The sequence below is a fragment of the Ictalurus punctatus genome, chromosome 10, assembly GCF_001660625.3.
Source record: "Ictalurus punctatus breed USDA103 chromosome 10, Coco_2.0, whole genome shotgun sequence".
NCBI classification, from domain to species: Eukaryota; Metazoa; Chordata; class Actinopteri; order Siluriformes; family Ictaluridae; genus Ictalurus; species Ictalurus punctatus.
In genome coordinates, this window is record NC_030425.2 from 26,117,501 (window position 1) to 26,134,412 (window position 16,912).

General features: G+C 40.5%; 3 protein-coding genes across 3 annotated transcripts in view; 2 read left to right on the plus strand and 1 right to left on the minus strand.

Moving 5' to 3' along the window:
- The window catches only part of ankrd13c (ankyrin repeat domain 13C), a 38,202-nt gene extending 37,468 nt beyond the window's left edge, over positions 1–734 (minus strand). Inside the window, exon 1 of the mRNA XM_017477904.3 lies at positions 13–734. Coding sequence (XP_017333393.1) covers positions 13–424 — 412 coding nt within the window. The 5' untranslated portion in view covers positions 425–734. The remainder of the gene's footprint in view (positions 1–12) is intronic.
- A 2,268-nt stretch (positions 735–3,002) lies between these two features.
- plaat1 (phospholipase A and acyltransferase 1) lies at positions 3,003–9,086 on the plus strand. The gene is made up of 7 exons (XM_017477843.3): positions 3,003–3,378; positions 3,986–4,192; positions 4,290–4,354; positions 5,816–5,871; positions 6,041–6,170; positions 6,630–6,898; positions 8,275–9,086. The coding sequence occupies exons 4-7, from the start codon at positions 5,839–5,841 to the stop codon at positions 8,374–8,376; spliced, it is 534 nt and encodes a 177-aa protein (XP_017333332.1). The 5' UTR covers positions 3,003–3,378; positions 3,986–4,192; positions 4,290–4,354; positions 5,816–5,838; the 3' UTR covers positions 8,377–9,086.
- A 64-nt stretch (positions 9,087–9,150) lies between these two features.
- On the plus strand, positions 9,151–16,735 carry LOC108270878 (eukaryotic initiation factor 4A-II). Its single transcript, XM_017477841.2, has 11 exons — positions 9,151–9,271; positions 10,289–10,346; positions 10,432–10,564; positions 12,205–12,344; positions 12,576–12,744; positions 14,247–14,356; positions 14,516–14,659; positions 14,987–15,124; positions 15,630–15,719; positions 15,869–15,948; positions 16,038–16,735. The coding sequence occupies exons 1-11, from the start codon at positions 9,243–9,245 to the stop codon at positions 16,180–16,182; spliced, it is 1,236 nt and encodes a 411-aa protein (XP_017333330.1). The 5' UTR covers positions 9,151–9,242; the 3' UTR covers positions 16,183–16,735.
- The last annotated feature ends 177 nt before the right edge of the window (positions 16,736–16,912 follow it).

Here is a 16,912-nt window from a genome sequence, read left to right on the forward strand (position 1 = left end):
GATAAAACTCACCGTGGACATCTTTTTGTGCGATATTCTGAGTGCGAATAAGCGACGACAATCGCCGCACGTCTCCTTTGAACACGCACTCGTGCACCGGGAAATCGTCGGCGCTTCGAATAATCGGGTTCTTGTTTTTATCGTCGACGGTTTCCGGGGTGGTGATGCCGTTAGTGTTGGCGTTGATGTGAGTCTGTTGCTGATGGTTGTGGCTGTGCTGAGACGCGGATTTGATGAGCTTGTGGTTGGTGAAGATCTTGTTGCCTTTGCCTTTGCTGTTAGTCCTGGTGGTGGTGCTGGTGGTGGTGCTGCTGCTGGACGATGTGAACGTACCGGTCGCGGCTTCCTCGTCCGGCTCGAGCAAGTCCTCGTCCTTCCCCGGCTTGTGGTCCTTACGGAGGGAGCGGATCTTCTCTCCTGTCATTTTGCGAACTCTCGGCGGGGAGGAAAAGGGCGCAGTGGCCGATGACCCTGGGAAAAACGAGTGCGAGTCGACTCTGGCAACGGCGCAGTAATAACAACAACAACAACAACAAGTCGCACAACATGAACACGCCCAGATCCAGTTCCGTCTTCGTCTTCAACCGGCTGCGAACTACACACTCTTGGATGACATGTTTAACGATAAAACACACACTTTCTTCTCACCGTCATCCTAAACAACCTCATCCAAAGCCTCGCCGTCCAACAACCAAAGCCCAAAACCCCATCAACCTAACTTCCGCTTGTCTTCTCGCGAGAATTTCTCATTCAACATCCCGTTTTGTGTTTTTTTTTTTCGTTCTTCAAAACCCACCGATATTTTCATAAAGACCGCCCCCTCTTCCACGATTGGCTATCACTACAGAAACACAACCAGCCCATTTGCTAAATCCGCTGACTCCGCGTGCTAGCCAATCCCATTTCAGGATGCGTCATAGTGCTGACCAATCATGATCCAGAACTCTGAATATGGCGGGGGGAAAAAATTATTTGCATACCTCATTCACGGTGGTTATAACGACTTCCGTTGAGGAATCTTTGGACCTGGGAGCGTAGCAACGAGCGTTGTAGTAAACAGCATCCCGTATACAGGCAATTAAACCAGCTAATTGCTTTCTATATGCTTTAAAGCTGTGTTTGTTTATAAGTCATTTAGAAATTGCACAAATTGCATCAACATAGTATGAACGTAGAAACGCGGCAGCTGCTGCCACCTAGTGGCTAGTGTCATAACTGTCAGTTGATTTCTTGTACAGTACAGTATATCTCAGGTTCTTGGCCGAGTTTACTGGATTTACACATTTTAAATCACCCTAAATGAAGATTAAAGATATTTAGTTTATAATTAAATATTGACTGACGTGACTGTGAAATGCTGTGCCGTTTCTCCATATTCTTCATGAACACGCACATATTTAGCATTTTAAATGTGGAAGGAGTCTCCAGTGTCAGTATTTTCTGAAAAATACTAATCCTTAAAACACTTTTTTTTTTAAAAATGTTTGCATTGTTGTGTGAATCCATTTAACATCTCATGCTTTGAACAACTTCCTTTTCTACAATTTCTCCATTACAGGTTACGGGGGGGGGGGGGGGGGGGGGGGGGGGTTCACTCGACCCTGTTACCTGAACACGTTCACTTCAATGCAATATTCGAATGCTCCACAAGTTCAACAGGAAGAAGCATCATCCGAATTTCCTGAAGATCACGGGAAGAAGAAAAATCTCTCGTTCTCCATTTTTTGTTTATTTTCAATGATACGGTATTATTGACTGATTGTGAAAATACAGTTGAGGTTATATGTTTATATACGCCTGACAGAATATCATAGAAACTGCATTTTTTAAAATATTATTTAGTCCTGCCTTGAAGAAGCTATTTCACATAACAGATGTTTGCATAGAGTTCACAAGACACAACAATAACTGAATTTACACAAATGAACCAGTTCAAAAGTTTACATACGCTTGGTTCTTTAATACCGTGTGTCGTTACCTGGACGATCAGCGACTGTTTTTATGTTCTGTGAGAGTTCTTCATGAGTCCCTTGTTTGTCCCGAGCAGTTAAACTGCCCACTGTTCTTCAGAAAAATCCTCCAGGTCCTGCACATTCTTTGCTTCTCCAGCATATTCCGTATATTTAAGCCCTTTCCAACAGTGACTATATGATCCATCTTTTAACACTGAGGACGACTGAGGGACTCGTACACGAATATTACAAAAGGTGCAAACATTCACTGATGCTCAAGAAGGCAACACGAGGCATTAAGAGCAAGGGGGGTATAAACTTTTGAACAGGATGATCGGTGTAAGCTGTAGAACCTTCACCCAAATTACAGGTTGAATGTATGTAATTAATTTGAAAAAAAATTATTTGAAGTTCCTCATTAGCGTGGATGCTAGTTTTGTGTATTTGCTAATTCTAGTTTAATTTTTTTTTTTAAAAAGCAACAGAACGTAACCCTGTTACTCGTTTGAGAGCCGAATGAGCCACTGTTAGCAAAGAAACGCTGCCTGAGATGGGTTAATACAAGTATTTTTAATTGTCCAATACATGTTTTCTTTGATTCACTGATGAAAAATGATATTTAGAAAATAATCATAGCATCATGATTATGGACTCATCCATCTGCGTTATAAAATATTATGACAGTTATATTTTCCCAAAGTGGAAGGCCACTTTAAGTAACTTATGCATAATCAATGTATAAAACATTTAGTCTTTAAAGGGGTCATGATATGTTATGTAATTTTTTTATTTTATAATCTTCCCTGAGGTGAAATTATAATGCTAGTAATATTATAATTCATTTTTTGCATACAAAATTAAAAAAAAATTGTAATTTATGACCTTTTTCCACCCTGTTTGAAACGAACCTTTTGTGTGTGTGTGTGTGTGTTTGTGTCCACGGCAATGTAACCACCCACTGCAATGATTGGCTAAAATCTTTGGCTATGAATTAATTATCAACTCCATAACATGTGCGGAACTGTTTTCAGCGACCGAGCGACAGTGGGCGGGGCCAACGGTGTGATGATGTCAAAGTAGATGTCGATGTCTTGCTGTAGGGGCAGTCATATGCAAACGTATTTTCCCGATTGAGTTCCGGTTTCTCCAAAGCCCCTCCTTCCGAAAAGCCCAGAGCGCTCTGATTGGCCAGCTGACCCACTGCGTTGTGATTGGCCAAAAACCTCAAGCGTGTGTCGGAAATGTAACGCCCCTTACCATAACGGTGAGCTTCAGAGGCTTCCGGGGCTTCTAAAGTTAATAACGTTGTCAGTTTTACCATATCAGTTCGATGCGGTACCGAGTCCGATTCTGAAAACGCGGCTGATCGAACAGATCGATCGGAACCGACTTTGCGAACACGACTTGAGCAGAACGTTTCACAGTGGTACGTTTTTACCTTGTAACTCTCTTAACTTTCAGATATGACCTTATAACGGTTTAATTGAACAACTTTATGTCCTGAAGTGACGACATAAAATACAGGTTTTAAAAATTAAATTAATTTTAAAAATGTAATAAAATTAATAAAAAATTTGTAAAAAAGAAAAAAAATTACAGAGGCATTATGCTGATATTTCAAATAGCGACGTAGACGTTTGCGGAAGTAATATCTGGACTTGGATGGAGGCGTTTTAGGCAGGTCTGGAGCAGTGTTCTCTGTTAGATAGAATAAATCCCTTTGTAGGATACTATGAGCTTTGTAGCTTTGCGGATCTTATACATGCACAAACAGACACATTACACACTAAAGGAAAAGGAAAACGTTAAAGCGTCATATGACTCCTTTAATTGTACAATGACCTCTTATATGTCAGAAGATCAGGGAAAATTCAATTTCTCATGTCATGACCCCTTTAAAACAAACAAGTGTTGACTGACTTTCTAAAATGTTGAGGCAGTCACTTTGGATACCACAGGCATGACCTTTAGCCATTTTTGATCTCCTTTATCTATCCCATACAGTTCACCCTGTCTGCATTTCTTCTGTCTAGGTCTTTCACTACACGTGCCTTTTCGAAAGTCCTCTGTCCAATCCGGACTGCATCTCCAACCATTGACCTGTGTGATGCAGCAGAGGGCTCTGAGCGGGATTTTTTCTCCCAGCATAATGAAAGCACTGACCTGAGAATGACACTGGCATGTTAGCGTACCAGCCAACAGAGTGAGATCAGCCTACAGAGCGCTTAGTCCTGACTGCGGTACCACTGAACCCTTCACACTTTACTGGACTGCTTTATCATAATCAGTCACCTTACAGATTGAGATTGAGGAAATATTTGGGCTTCTTTTTCCTAGTGGGCCAAGTCTGACTCCAATGGATGTGTAATAGAGACTTGGACAAGGATGATTCCTGCTGTTAAGTAAGTATCACCCATTATTTTGGGTCTGTAATGTTGGTTTGTTTTTTTTTGTTTTTTTTAAATAAATGTACCTTGAACTATTTGTTAGATTTCAGTGGTTTTATGTTTTCAGGAATTGAGTTACAGAGCGCATACAGTGGGTCAGAAAAACTCGATCACCCCTAGGAGGTTCAGCAGCCAATCCACTTAATCTGAAAACAAATAAATAAATACATGAATAAAAATAAGATCAGGTTACATACACGCTCGGTAGCTCAATTTGGTTCATTGACAATTCACTGAAATAAAAAGGTTTCTAATCACTAAAATAAGGCTAGTGGCTGTGGTTCTCCGTCAGTCAGAACATTCAGGTATTATTATGTAACAATTGTTTAGTTGGTCTACAAGCTAATTATGATTCTCATAAAAAGTACTGACAAAAAATGATCTGTAATAATATATCATATAGCTTAGCACTTTCATTGTACTTTTCTATCTGTTTCTCCATTATTTTGTGGCTATTGTGGCTTCTTGTGCCTATTGTGTGTGTGTGTGTGTGTGTGTGTGTCTGTGTGTCCTCATTGTCCGGTAATTCTCCAACATTCTCTAGTCATCTTCAAACATCATATCACTTTACACAATAAGAGCATATCCATATCAGGAAGCGATACTGAATTCCCAGTTAATACTCCTTACAATACAATTCTTGATTCTGATTGGTCAGAACAGTGTAGCTGAAAAACATAGGTTTCATATTCACATACTCGTGCTCATATGTTATCGTTTCTATAGTAACAGCTTCCACAGCGTCTTCTATGATAGATGCTTTTTGTTTATGGACAGAGGAGTTTGTGCTTTGAGGTTTCTAACAGGACAAGCTGCATTTATTTGTCTTATCAACTTCACGACAGAGCGAAAATGAATTACGTACGCTGTAATGTAAGAGATGGGGGGGGGGGGGGGCACATTTTCCTCGCACTTCCAGGGTTGGGGGTTTGATTCCTGCCTCCGCCATGTGTGTACGGATTTTGCATGTTCTCCCTGTGCTTCGGGGGTTTCCTCCAAGTACTCCAGTTTCCTCCCCGAGTCCAAAGACATGCGCTATAGGCTGATTGGCATTTCCAAATTGTCCATAGTGTGAATGGGTGTGTGAAAGTGTGTGCGATTGAGCCCTGCTATTGGATGGCACCCTGTCCAGGGTGTCCTCTGCCCTTAACCCTGAGTTCCCTGGGATAGACTCCAGGCTCCCCACAACCCAGTGTAGGATAAGCGATATGGAAAATGGATAGATGGACGAATGGATGGATATAATCATAAGGAATAAAACACACGCTGTTATTGGATAATAATCAACTTTGCGCTGCATCACACCAACCCAATGTTGATTACTTTGCTATAACAGCACACCCCATCATTATCGTTTCGTTGCCAACTTAACCAATGACACATGATTTGTTTTCTTGTTGTTGTGTTTTAAAATAGAATATGTACAGTTTTGCTGTGGGATGACGGATAATCAGCCAAACACAAACCATACTGTAAGTAATGACGCTTTTAGTCGTACTGCTGCTGAATGACTCGTTCAAAGGTGTCACCAAAGAAAAGAATTTTTATTTTAAAAAACATTGCAACCATTGGGGACAAAAGTGACATGGTAAGTGTTCGGAATTCTCCTGAGTTTTAATGAATGGGATATTTTTGTTTTAGATGGCTACTAGTGACCCAGACACTTACAGCGAACCCCAGCCTGGTGACCTTATCGAGATCTTCCGACCGGCGTATCAGCACTGGGCCCTGTATCTGGGAGACGGATACATCATCAACCTAACGCCAGTCGGTGAGTGCGTCAGGCTTGCGACTCTCACGCTGTAGGAAATGAAACTCACTAATATAAGTTCATATAAATTATTAGTACAATCAACTCCAGATTACATAGAATGATTGCAATCTTTTGATTCCAACTATTGAAAGAGGACGTCCAGTTACACAAACTGAAATATGTCCATCTGCATGGATGAGTCCAAAATCTTCTAAAAAAAATCTTCCCAGCCTTGTTAGAAATTACAGGAAGAGACTCAGTGTTGTTATTCTCTCCTTGTAAGGGTGCCAATAGTTTTTTGTGTTAGAAGGTGTTAGATAGATTTAAAATAAAACTATACGGCGTCTAAAAAAATGTCAAGCTCAGTATATTATGTATGATGTGTTTATATGCTCATTATGAAAGGTACCAATAGTTTTGGTGTGAATAGTACATGTATACAGTATGTAGTGTGAGTGATTTCTGTTCTTCCCTCAGATGAGAGCCAAGCGGCCGCCATGTCCAGCGTGAAGTCAGTGTTCACGCGGAAGGCTGTAGTGCGGATGCAGCTCCTGAAGGACGTTGTGGGTGGAGATACGTTCCGTGTCAACAATAAATATGACAGCAGTCACACGCCTTTGCCTGTGTCTGAGATCATTGAGCGAGCGCAGCTACTGATTGGTCAAGAGGTGTCATATGACCTGTTGGGCAGCAACTGCGAGCACTTTGTCACCCTGCTGCGATATGGCGAGGGCGTATCTGAGCAGGTTTTCCACCTTGTGGCATTTCTGTTTGTCATTAAACACATGAACTGCTATACAGATTCCTATTAAGATGTCCTGGAAAAAGAGCAGAGACTATACCGTGCCTTGCAAAAGTATTCACCCCCTTGAACCTTCCCACATATTGTAGTGCTACAACCTGGAATGGAAATGAACTCTGAGCATTGAAGGATCTTGATACTCTTGCACTTTCCTCTTGACCAAATTGCTGTCAGATTGGATAGAAACTTTCGATGAACAGCAAGTCTTGCCACAGATTCTCAATTAGATGGAGGACTGGGCTTTGACTTGGCCATTCTACAAACATTCAGGTTCTTGGTTTAGAACCACTCCAGTGTAGCTTTAGCAGCATTATTAGGGCTGCTGTCCTGTGCAAGGAGAAGCCCAGTCCAGTCTCAAGTCTCTTGGAACAGGTTTTCTTCTCAGAATGCCCTGTGTTTGTCTCTATCCATATTGTCCTCAACCCTGGCCAGTTTCCCAGTCCCAACAACACGATGCTACCGCCATCATGCTTCACCATGGGGATGGTATTCTCTGGGAAATGAGCAGTGTTCGGTTTCCACCAAACATAGTGCTGTGTACCAAGGCCAGAAAGTCTAGAAATGCATGAAAGTATGTACATCAAGTCCAGAAAGACCTTTTCTGGTCTCATCAATCCAGAAATCCTCCAACATGCCTTTTGGTAATGAGGGACTATATATATTTGGGAACTCCATTAAATGAATTATGTGATTTCTGATGTTAACTGGTTGCACCAGATCTAATTTAGGGGTTTAATCCCAGCAGATGTGAATACTTATGCAATCCCTGCTGAAAAAAACAATAGCTACCCTCATAGAACTTGTAATGGCTGTAATGGGGATTGTATTGGTTTTAATGGAAACTCTGTGGGTCTCTACTAGTAATTTGTTGTCTTCTATTGGTGGCATGTTATGTCTAATGGATACCATTAAGAATCAATAATGGTAATGGTTTTAATGGTTAGCTGATGGCTTGTAATGGCATTTAAAGTGGAAACTTTCGGAATTTCTGTGATGGTTTGTATTGGGGTTTTTTTTTCAAAAGGAATCACTTTCATGTTTGTATTGATATATTTTTTTTATTGTATAAAAAGAATTTAATGGGCTATTTGGTGTAGATTCGGAAGCTATAATCCCAATTGAGTCCATTTCAATTTCAGATTCATTTCAGAACACTACAAATTGCGGAAAAGCTCAAGGGGGTGAATATTTACGCAAGGCACGGTGTCCACACAGAACATTTCTTGCTACTTTATGTACTGAATACTAGACAGCTATGCCTAACTACATTCAAATCGATCATTCATTAGATTTATTGTATCTGCTCTCCTGTCTTTTCAGGCAACCCGTGCTATCGGGGCGATAAGTTTCGTGACAGCAGCAGCGAGTGCTATCTCTATGCTTGGCCTCATCAACACTCGCGACAGGAACAGACCTTTCTGACATGAATTCAAACTTTTAATTATAAGCACACTGAAAATGAGTCAAATCGCATTTGTTATACTCCAAATGTGTGTGTACGCTTGCATTCAGAACTACTTAGTTTGTGATAATAATTTAGGCTTTGTTATTTGACACAGTGTGAGGACTGTTTTAGCTATTCAATGTGTAACAAAGTATATATTACAGCATGATAGCAAATTATAAGTATAGTAAAGCTAAAATTGTCTATCCTCTTCATTCTGAAATGTCTGGACGACGATTCTGCCTGAAGCGTCCATTTTCGAATGCACGGTGACGTAATGTGAGTTGTAGTGTACAGGTTTTCGAAGTTGTTTACAGCTTTAAAAAGTTCAAAGCTACTTTTTGATACTACTTTTTTAAAGTTATTACATACATACTGAGATATAACAGCATTGTTATATTAGTAGGGTTACGAGAGGTGTTGCTGGAGATGACTGAATGACTGACTGAATGAATAAAAACACATTTCTCACGCCTATAATGTCGGACCTCATTTCCCACAATGCATTGCTTCGAGGTTTCCGGACGCCATTTTAATCCCAGGGAAACCCCGTAGCGTCTGGAAGCGTTCTACTGCAGTATCCCTCCGCAGCTTGCTATAGTTCATAAACCCGTGTGTTGTACATTAAACTTTTGCATTGTGAGCGTTGTATTTCCCCTAATAGCGCATTAAAACTGTGTTCATAAAACGGGATGAAAGCTGTTTTTTGTGGTCAATGTTTTGTTTTGTTAAAAAAAAAAATAAATTGCCGGAACTAGAGAGAACGAGAGAGTCGGCGGATTGATATGTACTGCGCACGCAGCGCACTTCTTCTTGAAGCTAGCGCCGAAGCTTCGGTCTGAACATGTCCAGCGGTTCTGCGGATTATAACAGGTAATAACCGCCCTGTTAGGCGCTCATAAGCATCCTGGACGCGAGTGCTAGTTTATCTCGGTGTCATCCTGATCTATAAGTCCCGCCCTGCACAATTAAAACGCACAGTCTGAGCTCCAGTCTTATGGGTTAACTGGGAAGCTATTTAGCAAGCAATGTCTGGGTTAGTAACGTTAACCAGATAGCTAACGTCAACTGCGTTATATGGTGCAAAGGCTAATAATTGGCTGTTTATAAAACAGTCTCTCTGTCTCTATTTTATATACCCATTCAGTCATAGAATATTACATTCCTCCGTTTTATTGTGCTGTCTTACGGGAAAAGTTGAAATAAAATAACCGGTTTAAATAAAAATCCGTTACAGAGACCCACTGACGCGGGCTGTGTTCCAAATGTCTCCCTGCACACTACAAGAGCCGCGTAATAAATAACGGCTTATACATACTATGTAGTGCACTACAGATTCCCTTAGCAGCCATTTTGGATTTCAGCCAGAACCCTAACTTTCAGCTAACAAGCCAAAAGAAAAAAATCCTGTACATATCTAGTTGTGTGTGTGTGTGTGTGTGTGTGTGTGTATATATATATATATATATATATATATATATATATATATATATATATATATATATATATACTATTTTATTGGAACTGCTAAGTGTTATTCCCTTTTAATGGTCACAGCTTTCCAGAATTCATTTTCATTCATTTATGTTCAGTAATTGTTTTATGGTGGTTAAGGAACATAGGGTGTGAAGTGGGAGTACTCCCTGGATGGACCACCGGTCTATCACAGATCACCGCACACACACATTCGGACAGTCTAAGCATAGCCAATCCACCTGTCTGTGAAGACTTGGGAAGAACACGTGCAGCTCTACACACACACACAGTAACCTGAGTTTGAACCCTGGAGACAGACCCCAGAGCTGCCCCGACGTGCCGCCATGGACAGCACTACTAGGTTCGTATCACATTTCTGTAATTCCGTACATTAATGTTTATTTTCTGTCGCAGCTCTAGAGACAGAGACCATGGGGGCCCAGAAGGAATGGATCCTGATGGTGTCATCGAGGTGAGTGAGTCGTCATCGGCAAACAGAAATGATTTAAGTCTGAACGACTGTGACTTTAAAATCCGAACGTTTGGCCTTTCTGCAGAGCAACTGGAACGAGATTACGGACAATTTTGACGATATGAACTTAAAGGAGACGCTCCTTCGCGGTATCTACGCTTACGGTTTTGAGAAACCGTCAGCCATTCAGCAGAGGGCAATTATTCCGTGCATTAAAGGTACTGTAGGTGCTGCAGGGGGTTGAGATGCTCCAAGAGTTGTTTTGGCTGGTGTGAGGATCATGTCTGACTCTGTATAAGCATTACAGGAAAAATCCACCCTGAACAACTTGCATGTTCATCTTTATAATTGATATGGGATATTCACTGGCTTCCATTTTCACTTTTCTTAACCCTTTCCTACATTACCCACAATGTCAAACGCTCGACTACCTATAGTGGTGCAGTGGGATTAATGGGACTTTTATCCATCTGAACGTCTCTTCGACTCGTAATTCCTACTTGGAAAGTTCTTTAAGAGCTCCGACTTCTCAGAGTCGCAATTCTGCGATGTCACGTCTAGAGGTCGAAAGATCGATCGGTAATGCAGTGATATAATCGATTGCTGTAACTATCAGGTATCGGCGAAAATCCACACCGGTAGTTTGAGCGGCTGAGAAGGGTCCACTGTCGTTATACGGTACAAGATTGGCCTCTAGAGGCGAAGTAAAAACAATCACTGACCAATTTTGTTGTGTTATTTAAAATGTTTTTTTTAATCATTCATTTTGGATGTCTCTATTTTTTTATTTGTTATTTGGAGTGTTATTTTTTGGTTCGGTTTGGATGTATATCTTTTATTTACTTGAATATTTATTAATAGTTAAAATATATGAATATTTATACATTCATTTAATGAAAAAAAAAACTACAGTACATTTTCACGGGACTGTTTATTTTTTGTAATAAACTTCAGCAATATTTTACTTTGTGTTACGTTTTCATTCGGTATCAATTTTCAAAAACTATCAGTTATTAATCGTTTTCGGCGGGTACCGCCCGACTTTATAGGTAAGATCCGGTATCGGTGAAAAGTAAGAACACAAACTAACAGCATGATTTAAAGTTTTTAAGCAGTCTTTTGAGTTTCTGTGATACTTTGATGATTGTAATGTTAATTCGCGTTCTGCAAGATTGTTTGATCAAACCGCTTTTCGTCTAATTTTTTTTAACAGTGAATAAAATAAAATAAACGAAGCACTAACTAACTAGACAACACTTTGATTCCAGTTAGCGTAGTGTATATAGTGGTTTGAAGTATTCGTAGCGTATACGTAGGAAGTAGGAGGTTCCGAGTTGTCGTGAACACAGCATTAGTCCTTGTGTCATCTCGACCTAAAGAGAACCTTAATGTTTCAGTCCGTCCTGCTTCCGCACCTCCTCATCTCAAACAGATCAGCGTCCAAAGCTTCGACTTTCACGCTAAATACCACCGTATTTTCATCCACATCACACACGACCTTTCTGCTGTGGTTACACATTTAACGTTCATGCAGTGTGGCCTAATGAGGGGAGTAATGCCATATTAATAATAAATAAAAAAGGATTCTGGTTGTCCAAGATGGCGTTACGGTCTCCGTTATGTCCCAGAGTTCAGCTGCGAAGTTTGGCTCATGTGAAGTCACGCTGTGTCCTACCTAAACCACATCAGCATGTTTACAGAAAATTTTTTGGGTCACATCTTATCATCTAGAACATGCAGAAACGTATTTTGGACACCAGACACGTCGTCATTGATCGATTACATTAGGGGCAGGTTAGGTTTTTAATCACTTTAACGTCGTTCCTTGTCTTTTTTTTTTTCTTTTCTTTTTTCGAAGGTTATGACGTTATCGCTCAGGCTCAGTCGGGAACTGGCAAGACCGCCACGTTCGCCATCTCCATCCTGCAGCAGTTAGATGTGGAGCAGAAGGAGACCCAGGCAATGGTGCTGGCTCCTACCAGAGAGCTGGCCCAACAGGTGCGCTCTCTCTGAGACGCTGCAGTAAGATACTCACCCCAAACATCTCACTTTTTTTAAGGCGTAGAAAACTCCACGTATTTGGTACGAACATGTGTTCTTCATTCTTTCCTAAACACGCTCAGATCATTTTGATTCATTCTGGTTTTGACTCTGAATTTTGCATACTGTATATGTTTGAGTTTTTTTGTTGTTGTTGTTTTGTTTTTTTAAATAATAAAAAATATATAGATCCAGAAAGTAATCCTGGCACTTGGTGACTATATGGGTGCCACATGCCACGCCTGCATCGGGGGCACGAATGTGCGAAACGAGATGCAGAAACTCCAAGCCGAGGCTTACCACATAGTGGTCGGGACACCGGGCCGCGTGTTTGACATGTTAAACAGGAAGTTTCTGTGTGAGTAAACAGCCGGATTAGTGTTTACATTTACTCCATAATAGCCTAGTTTAAAACCGACTCATAAATTAAATTGTTAATACGGGCATAGTTTTAAGATCTTAAAACAGCCCAATTTAAAATTGTCCCATTTACACAATTTCATCACTTGTAGATAATAGAGAGCTGAGGCATATTAATAATAATGCTAACGCTACAAGGTGGGTTTTAATTAAAACTTATTTATTAAATAATTCCTCACCAATCATAATCAAGAATCGTAACTGTTCCGTCTGTAAACATACAGTACGCTGCAGCTCTCCATTCAATAGACAGCGCTTTCGCTTCATTTAAACTCATGGTTGCCAGACATCACTAGAAAAGTCCACTCCAGTTTCCATGTTTTGATTTACCCCCCAAAATACGCAACATTATCAGCAGACATGGTAACACTGTACTGGAGGGACCGATCTAAAAGGAGCAACTGATAAACAAACAAACACAAAAAAATAATGAAATGTAAAGACAGAAAATGTGCTTAGTTAGAAATAGATCATTTAATATAAAAAATGTATATTATAATAACTTCATAAAATATAAATAAAATGAGAAATGAAATAATGTTTAATTACTATGGGTTGCATTTAATATCAGTTTGACATTAAGCTTAGTAAGCTATTTCCTTAGAAAGCAATTAGCCTTTTTCCTAATGTGAATCATGCTTGTGTTAATCTACTTTTAATTAGGACTCTTTATTGTTTAAGATATTTAAAAATAAATATTTTATGCTTGTTTATTTATCAATTAACCAACAGTATTTCTCATTGGTATTATTTTAATTCAGTTAACAGTGACCATGAGCAGAGAGCTTACATTTAACTGTTTATGATAGACCTCCTGATTAAAGCTTAAACAAAAAAAGATTGGTATCTGGATCGGTATCGGCTGTAACAATCCTGATCGGAGCATCAGTAATGAACACCATTAAACTAAAGCGCTGTGCATCTGACGAGTAAATGAACTCACCCAATCACATCCTATATGAGATTATTCAGATATATACACAATATACACAGAGCGGTTCGAGAACTGACTCCAGCCCAGAACCATGACAGCAGAAAGTGGCTAATAGTGTAGCTTTAAATATATTTAAGAGGAGCAGACTTCAAAGATTGAACATTGAGGTTTATTGTATTTGTTTACAAGGTAAACAAATATTGTGGCACATTAGCGTTACCATCTCTAAAAAAACTAAGCTTCAACCGTGCTCCTAAATTTAAGAAATTGTTACCGTAGAGCCCTGTATTATGTGAGCAAAACCGTGCCTTTTGTGGCGAGTATAGTTGAAGCAAACTCTCTGAGGAAGCTCGTGTAAATTTAATTTCTGGCCAACTTTAACTATTAGAAAGAGTTTATCACGATGACTTTTTTTTTTTGTAAGTCGGAGTAGCACACTCGTAGATAAGCAAGAGTACGTAGGTATATGGAGGGCACACTTTAAATAACCCTCTCACTGTGCACAGCTCCTAAATGGATCAAGATGTTTGTCTTGGATGAAGCTGACGAGATGCTGAGTCGAGGATTTAAGGATCAGATCTATGAAATTTTTCAGAAGCTGAGCACCAACATCCAAGTGAGCGCCAATGATTATTTTATTTTCCTTCCGGCTTGTTGTTTCACCTTAGTGTGAAAAATGGTCTATGCACGTGTCAGGAACACGGACCAGTCGTATCGCTCGATGGGAAATATGGTGAAATAAAAGCTGCAGACGGGTCGGGTGTCTCTGTTCCAGGTCGTGCTTCTCTCGGCCACGATGCCCGCTGAGGTTTTGGAAGTGACCAAAAAGTTTATGCGGGAGCCTGTTCGCATCCTGGTGAAAAAAGAGGAGCTTACTCTGGAGGGTATCAAGCAGTTCTACATCAACGTGGAGCGAGAGGTGAGCAGCAATCATAAAGATCACATCGTGCGTACTATACGTTGACGTCCAAGATCTCATCCGGATTCCGGTCGAGATGGTAAAGACTGTCCAGGGAGTCAAGCCAGGGAGCTTAATGCATGACATTCATTCAAGCTAAGATCATATCGTTGTCTAAGGTTGTAGCTAAGATCATAGTTGTCTGACGTCTTTATTTATTCATTCATTCATTCTTTCATTTATTTATTTTTGACCCACCAACAGCATTTGGTCTGGTCCAACATCCGAGATACGCTTTATATCTATTATAGATTGTTTTTAAATATATATATATATCTATCGTAACAGGAGTGGAAGTTAGACACGCTGTGCGACCTTTACGAGACTCTGACAATCACCCAGGCTGTGATCTTCCTGAACACCAGGAGGAAGGTGGACTGGCTGACTGAGAAGATGCACGGTCGGGATTTCACCGTCTCCGCTTTGGTATGAAGCCTACACACAGCGTTTGGGGAAGAAAAAAAAAAAATCCCTGATAAATTGCATGCAAGACTGTTTAAAGCAGAGTTGCCATGGTAACCTGCTTCTCACTGATCACTACACTATATGGCTTTCTATGTTTTACCTGCCTATTTCTCATGATCGTCCCTCAGACATCTCAGAAGTAGTGCCTGAATAGAACCGTTTTTAATAAACTTCGGGATAAAAACCCAGATCACGTGATCCCTCCTACACACGTGGGGTGCCCTGATTACTCATGATTGATGGATATACTTGACACTTAGATACTAAGTACACAGCTAGATTGTTTTACGTGTTAAGTTGAAATTAAACGCATTTAAAAAAAGACATTTATAACTAAATGCATCATTGTCTGTCAAGTGGCTGAACGTGTTATTCCTCAGCAATAGCCAATTACATCATCTTATCACCCAGCCTTGCTTTTCATATTTGGGGATTCTGTATTGACCCCTAGCTTTGATCCTTTCAGCACGGAGACATGGACCAGAAGGAGCGCGATGTGATTATGAGGGAGTTCCGGTCCGGATCCAGCAGGGTGCTGATCACGACGGATTTGCTGGTGAATTTGCTAACTTCTTTTCCTAAGCATTTTCATCGAGCCACTTACTTTATTGTCATCTTAACCGTCTCAGTAACAACGGATATTTTCAGCAGAGGAATGTTTTAATGTTTGGAAAAAAAACCCCCCGCTTTTCTCATTTCCTGCAGGCTCGTGGCATCGACGTGCAGCAAGTGTCTCTAGTCATTAACTACGATTTGCCCACCAACCGAGAAAACTACATCCACAGGTTTGTTCCGATCATCGTTTCGTCCTGAGAAATCCCGAGACGTTCGCTCGTCGCACGATTATAACCCTACCGCCCGTTTTTACCCGCAGAATCGGACGCGGCGGCCGTTTCGGCAGGAAGGGCGTCGCTATTAACTTCGTCACCGAGGAAGACAAGAGGATTCTTCGGGACATTGAGACTTTTTACAACACTACAGTCGAGGAGATGCCCATGAACGTGGCTGATCTGATTTAAATAGCTGAGCTGGTTGCTTGTAACGGAGGCACGTTGTCATTATTATTTGTAAATCAGAAACCATATTCGGAATTGTGCGGTCTCAATGCTGAAAGTGGCGTGCTCAAGTGGAGCCTACTCCTTTACGAGTCGACTGCATGGGTATGATCCCGACATCCCCGGTGCTTTAAAACGACTCCTTCATTCATAGGTATTTTTCCTAGTACAATAACGATGTGTATTAGATACTGTTTATCATTTGACAACAATACAGTATACCTGTGGACTAAAAGGTATACTGTATCGAGACAGCCGACTACGTGTAATTATAATTCTACAAAACATAACATCGGCAGTTATTGTAGCACATGGGTCAGATTTCCTGGCCTTTCGAAATCATATAAGCACTTTATCCTAGATTAATTCACGCTTGGATTAAAGCCGATAAATTATTTATAACTATCATGTGGTGCAGGTTTTCTGAGCCGTTGTTTAGTAATAATAATAATAAACAGTACTTTTGTTGATTATGAAATATATTTGAGCATTCTGGAAAATAAACCTGTTTGCTGAAGTATTTGTCCCAGTACTTCCTGTGTTCCACACTGCTGAACTCTGATCCTTGTTTCTGTTGTGTGTGTATATTTACAGTTTAGGACAGGTCAGGAAGAGTATGAGGTGTCTGGCAGGCATGAGGAGAGGGCTAACTGTTATAAATTAATAGGAGAAGTGATTCAGTGAGATGATTCAG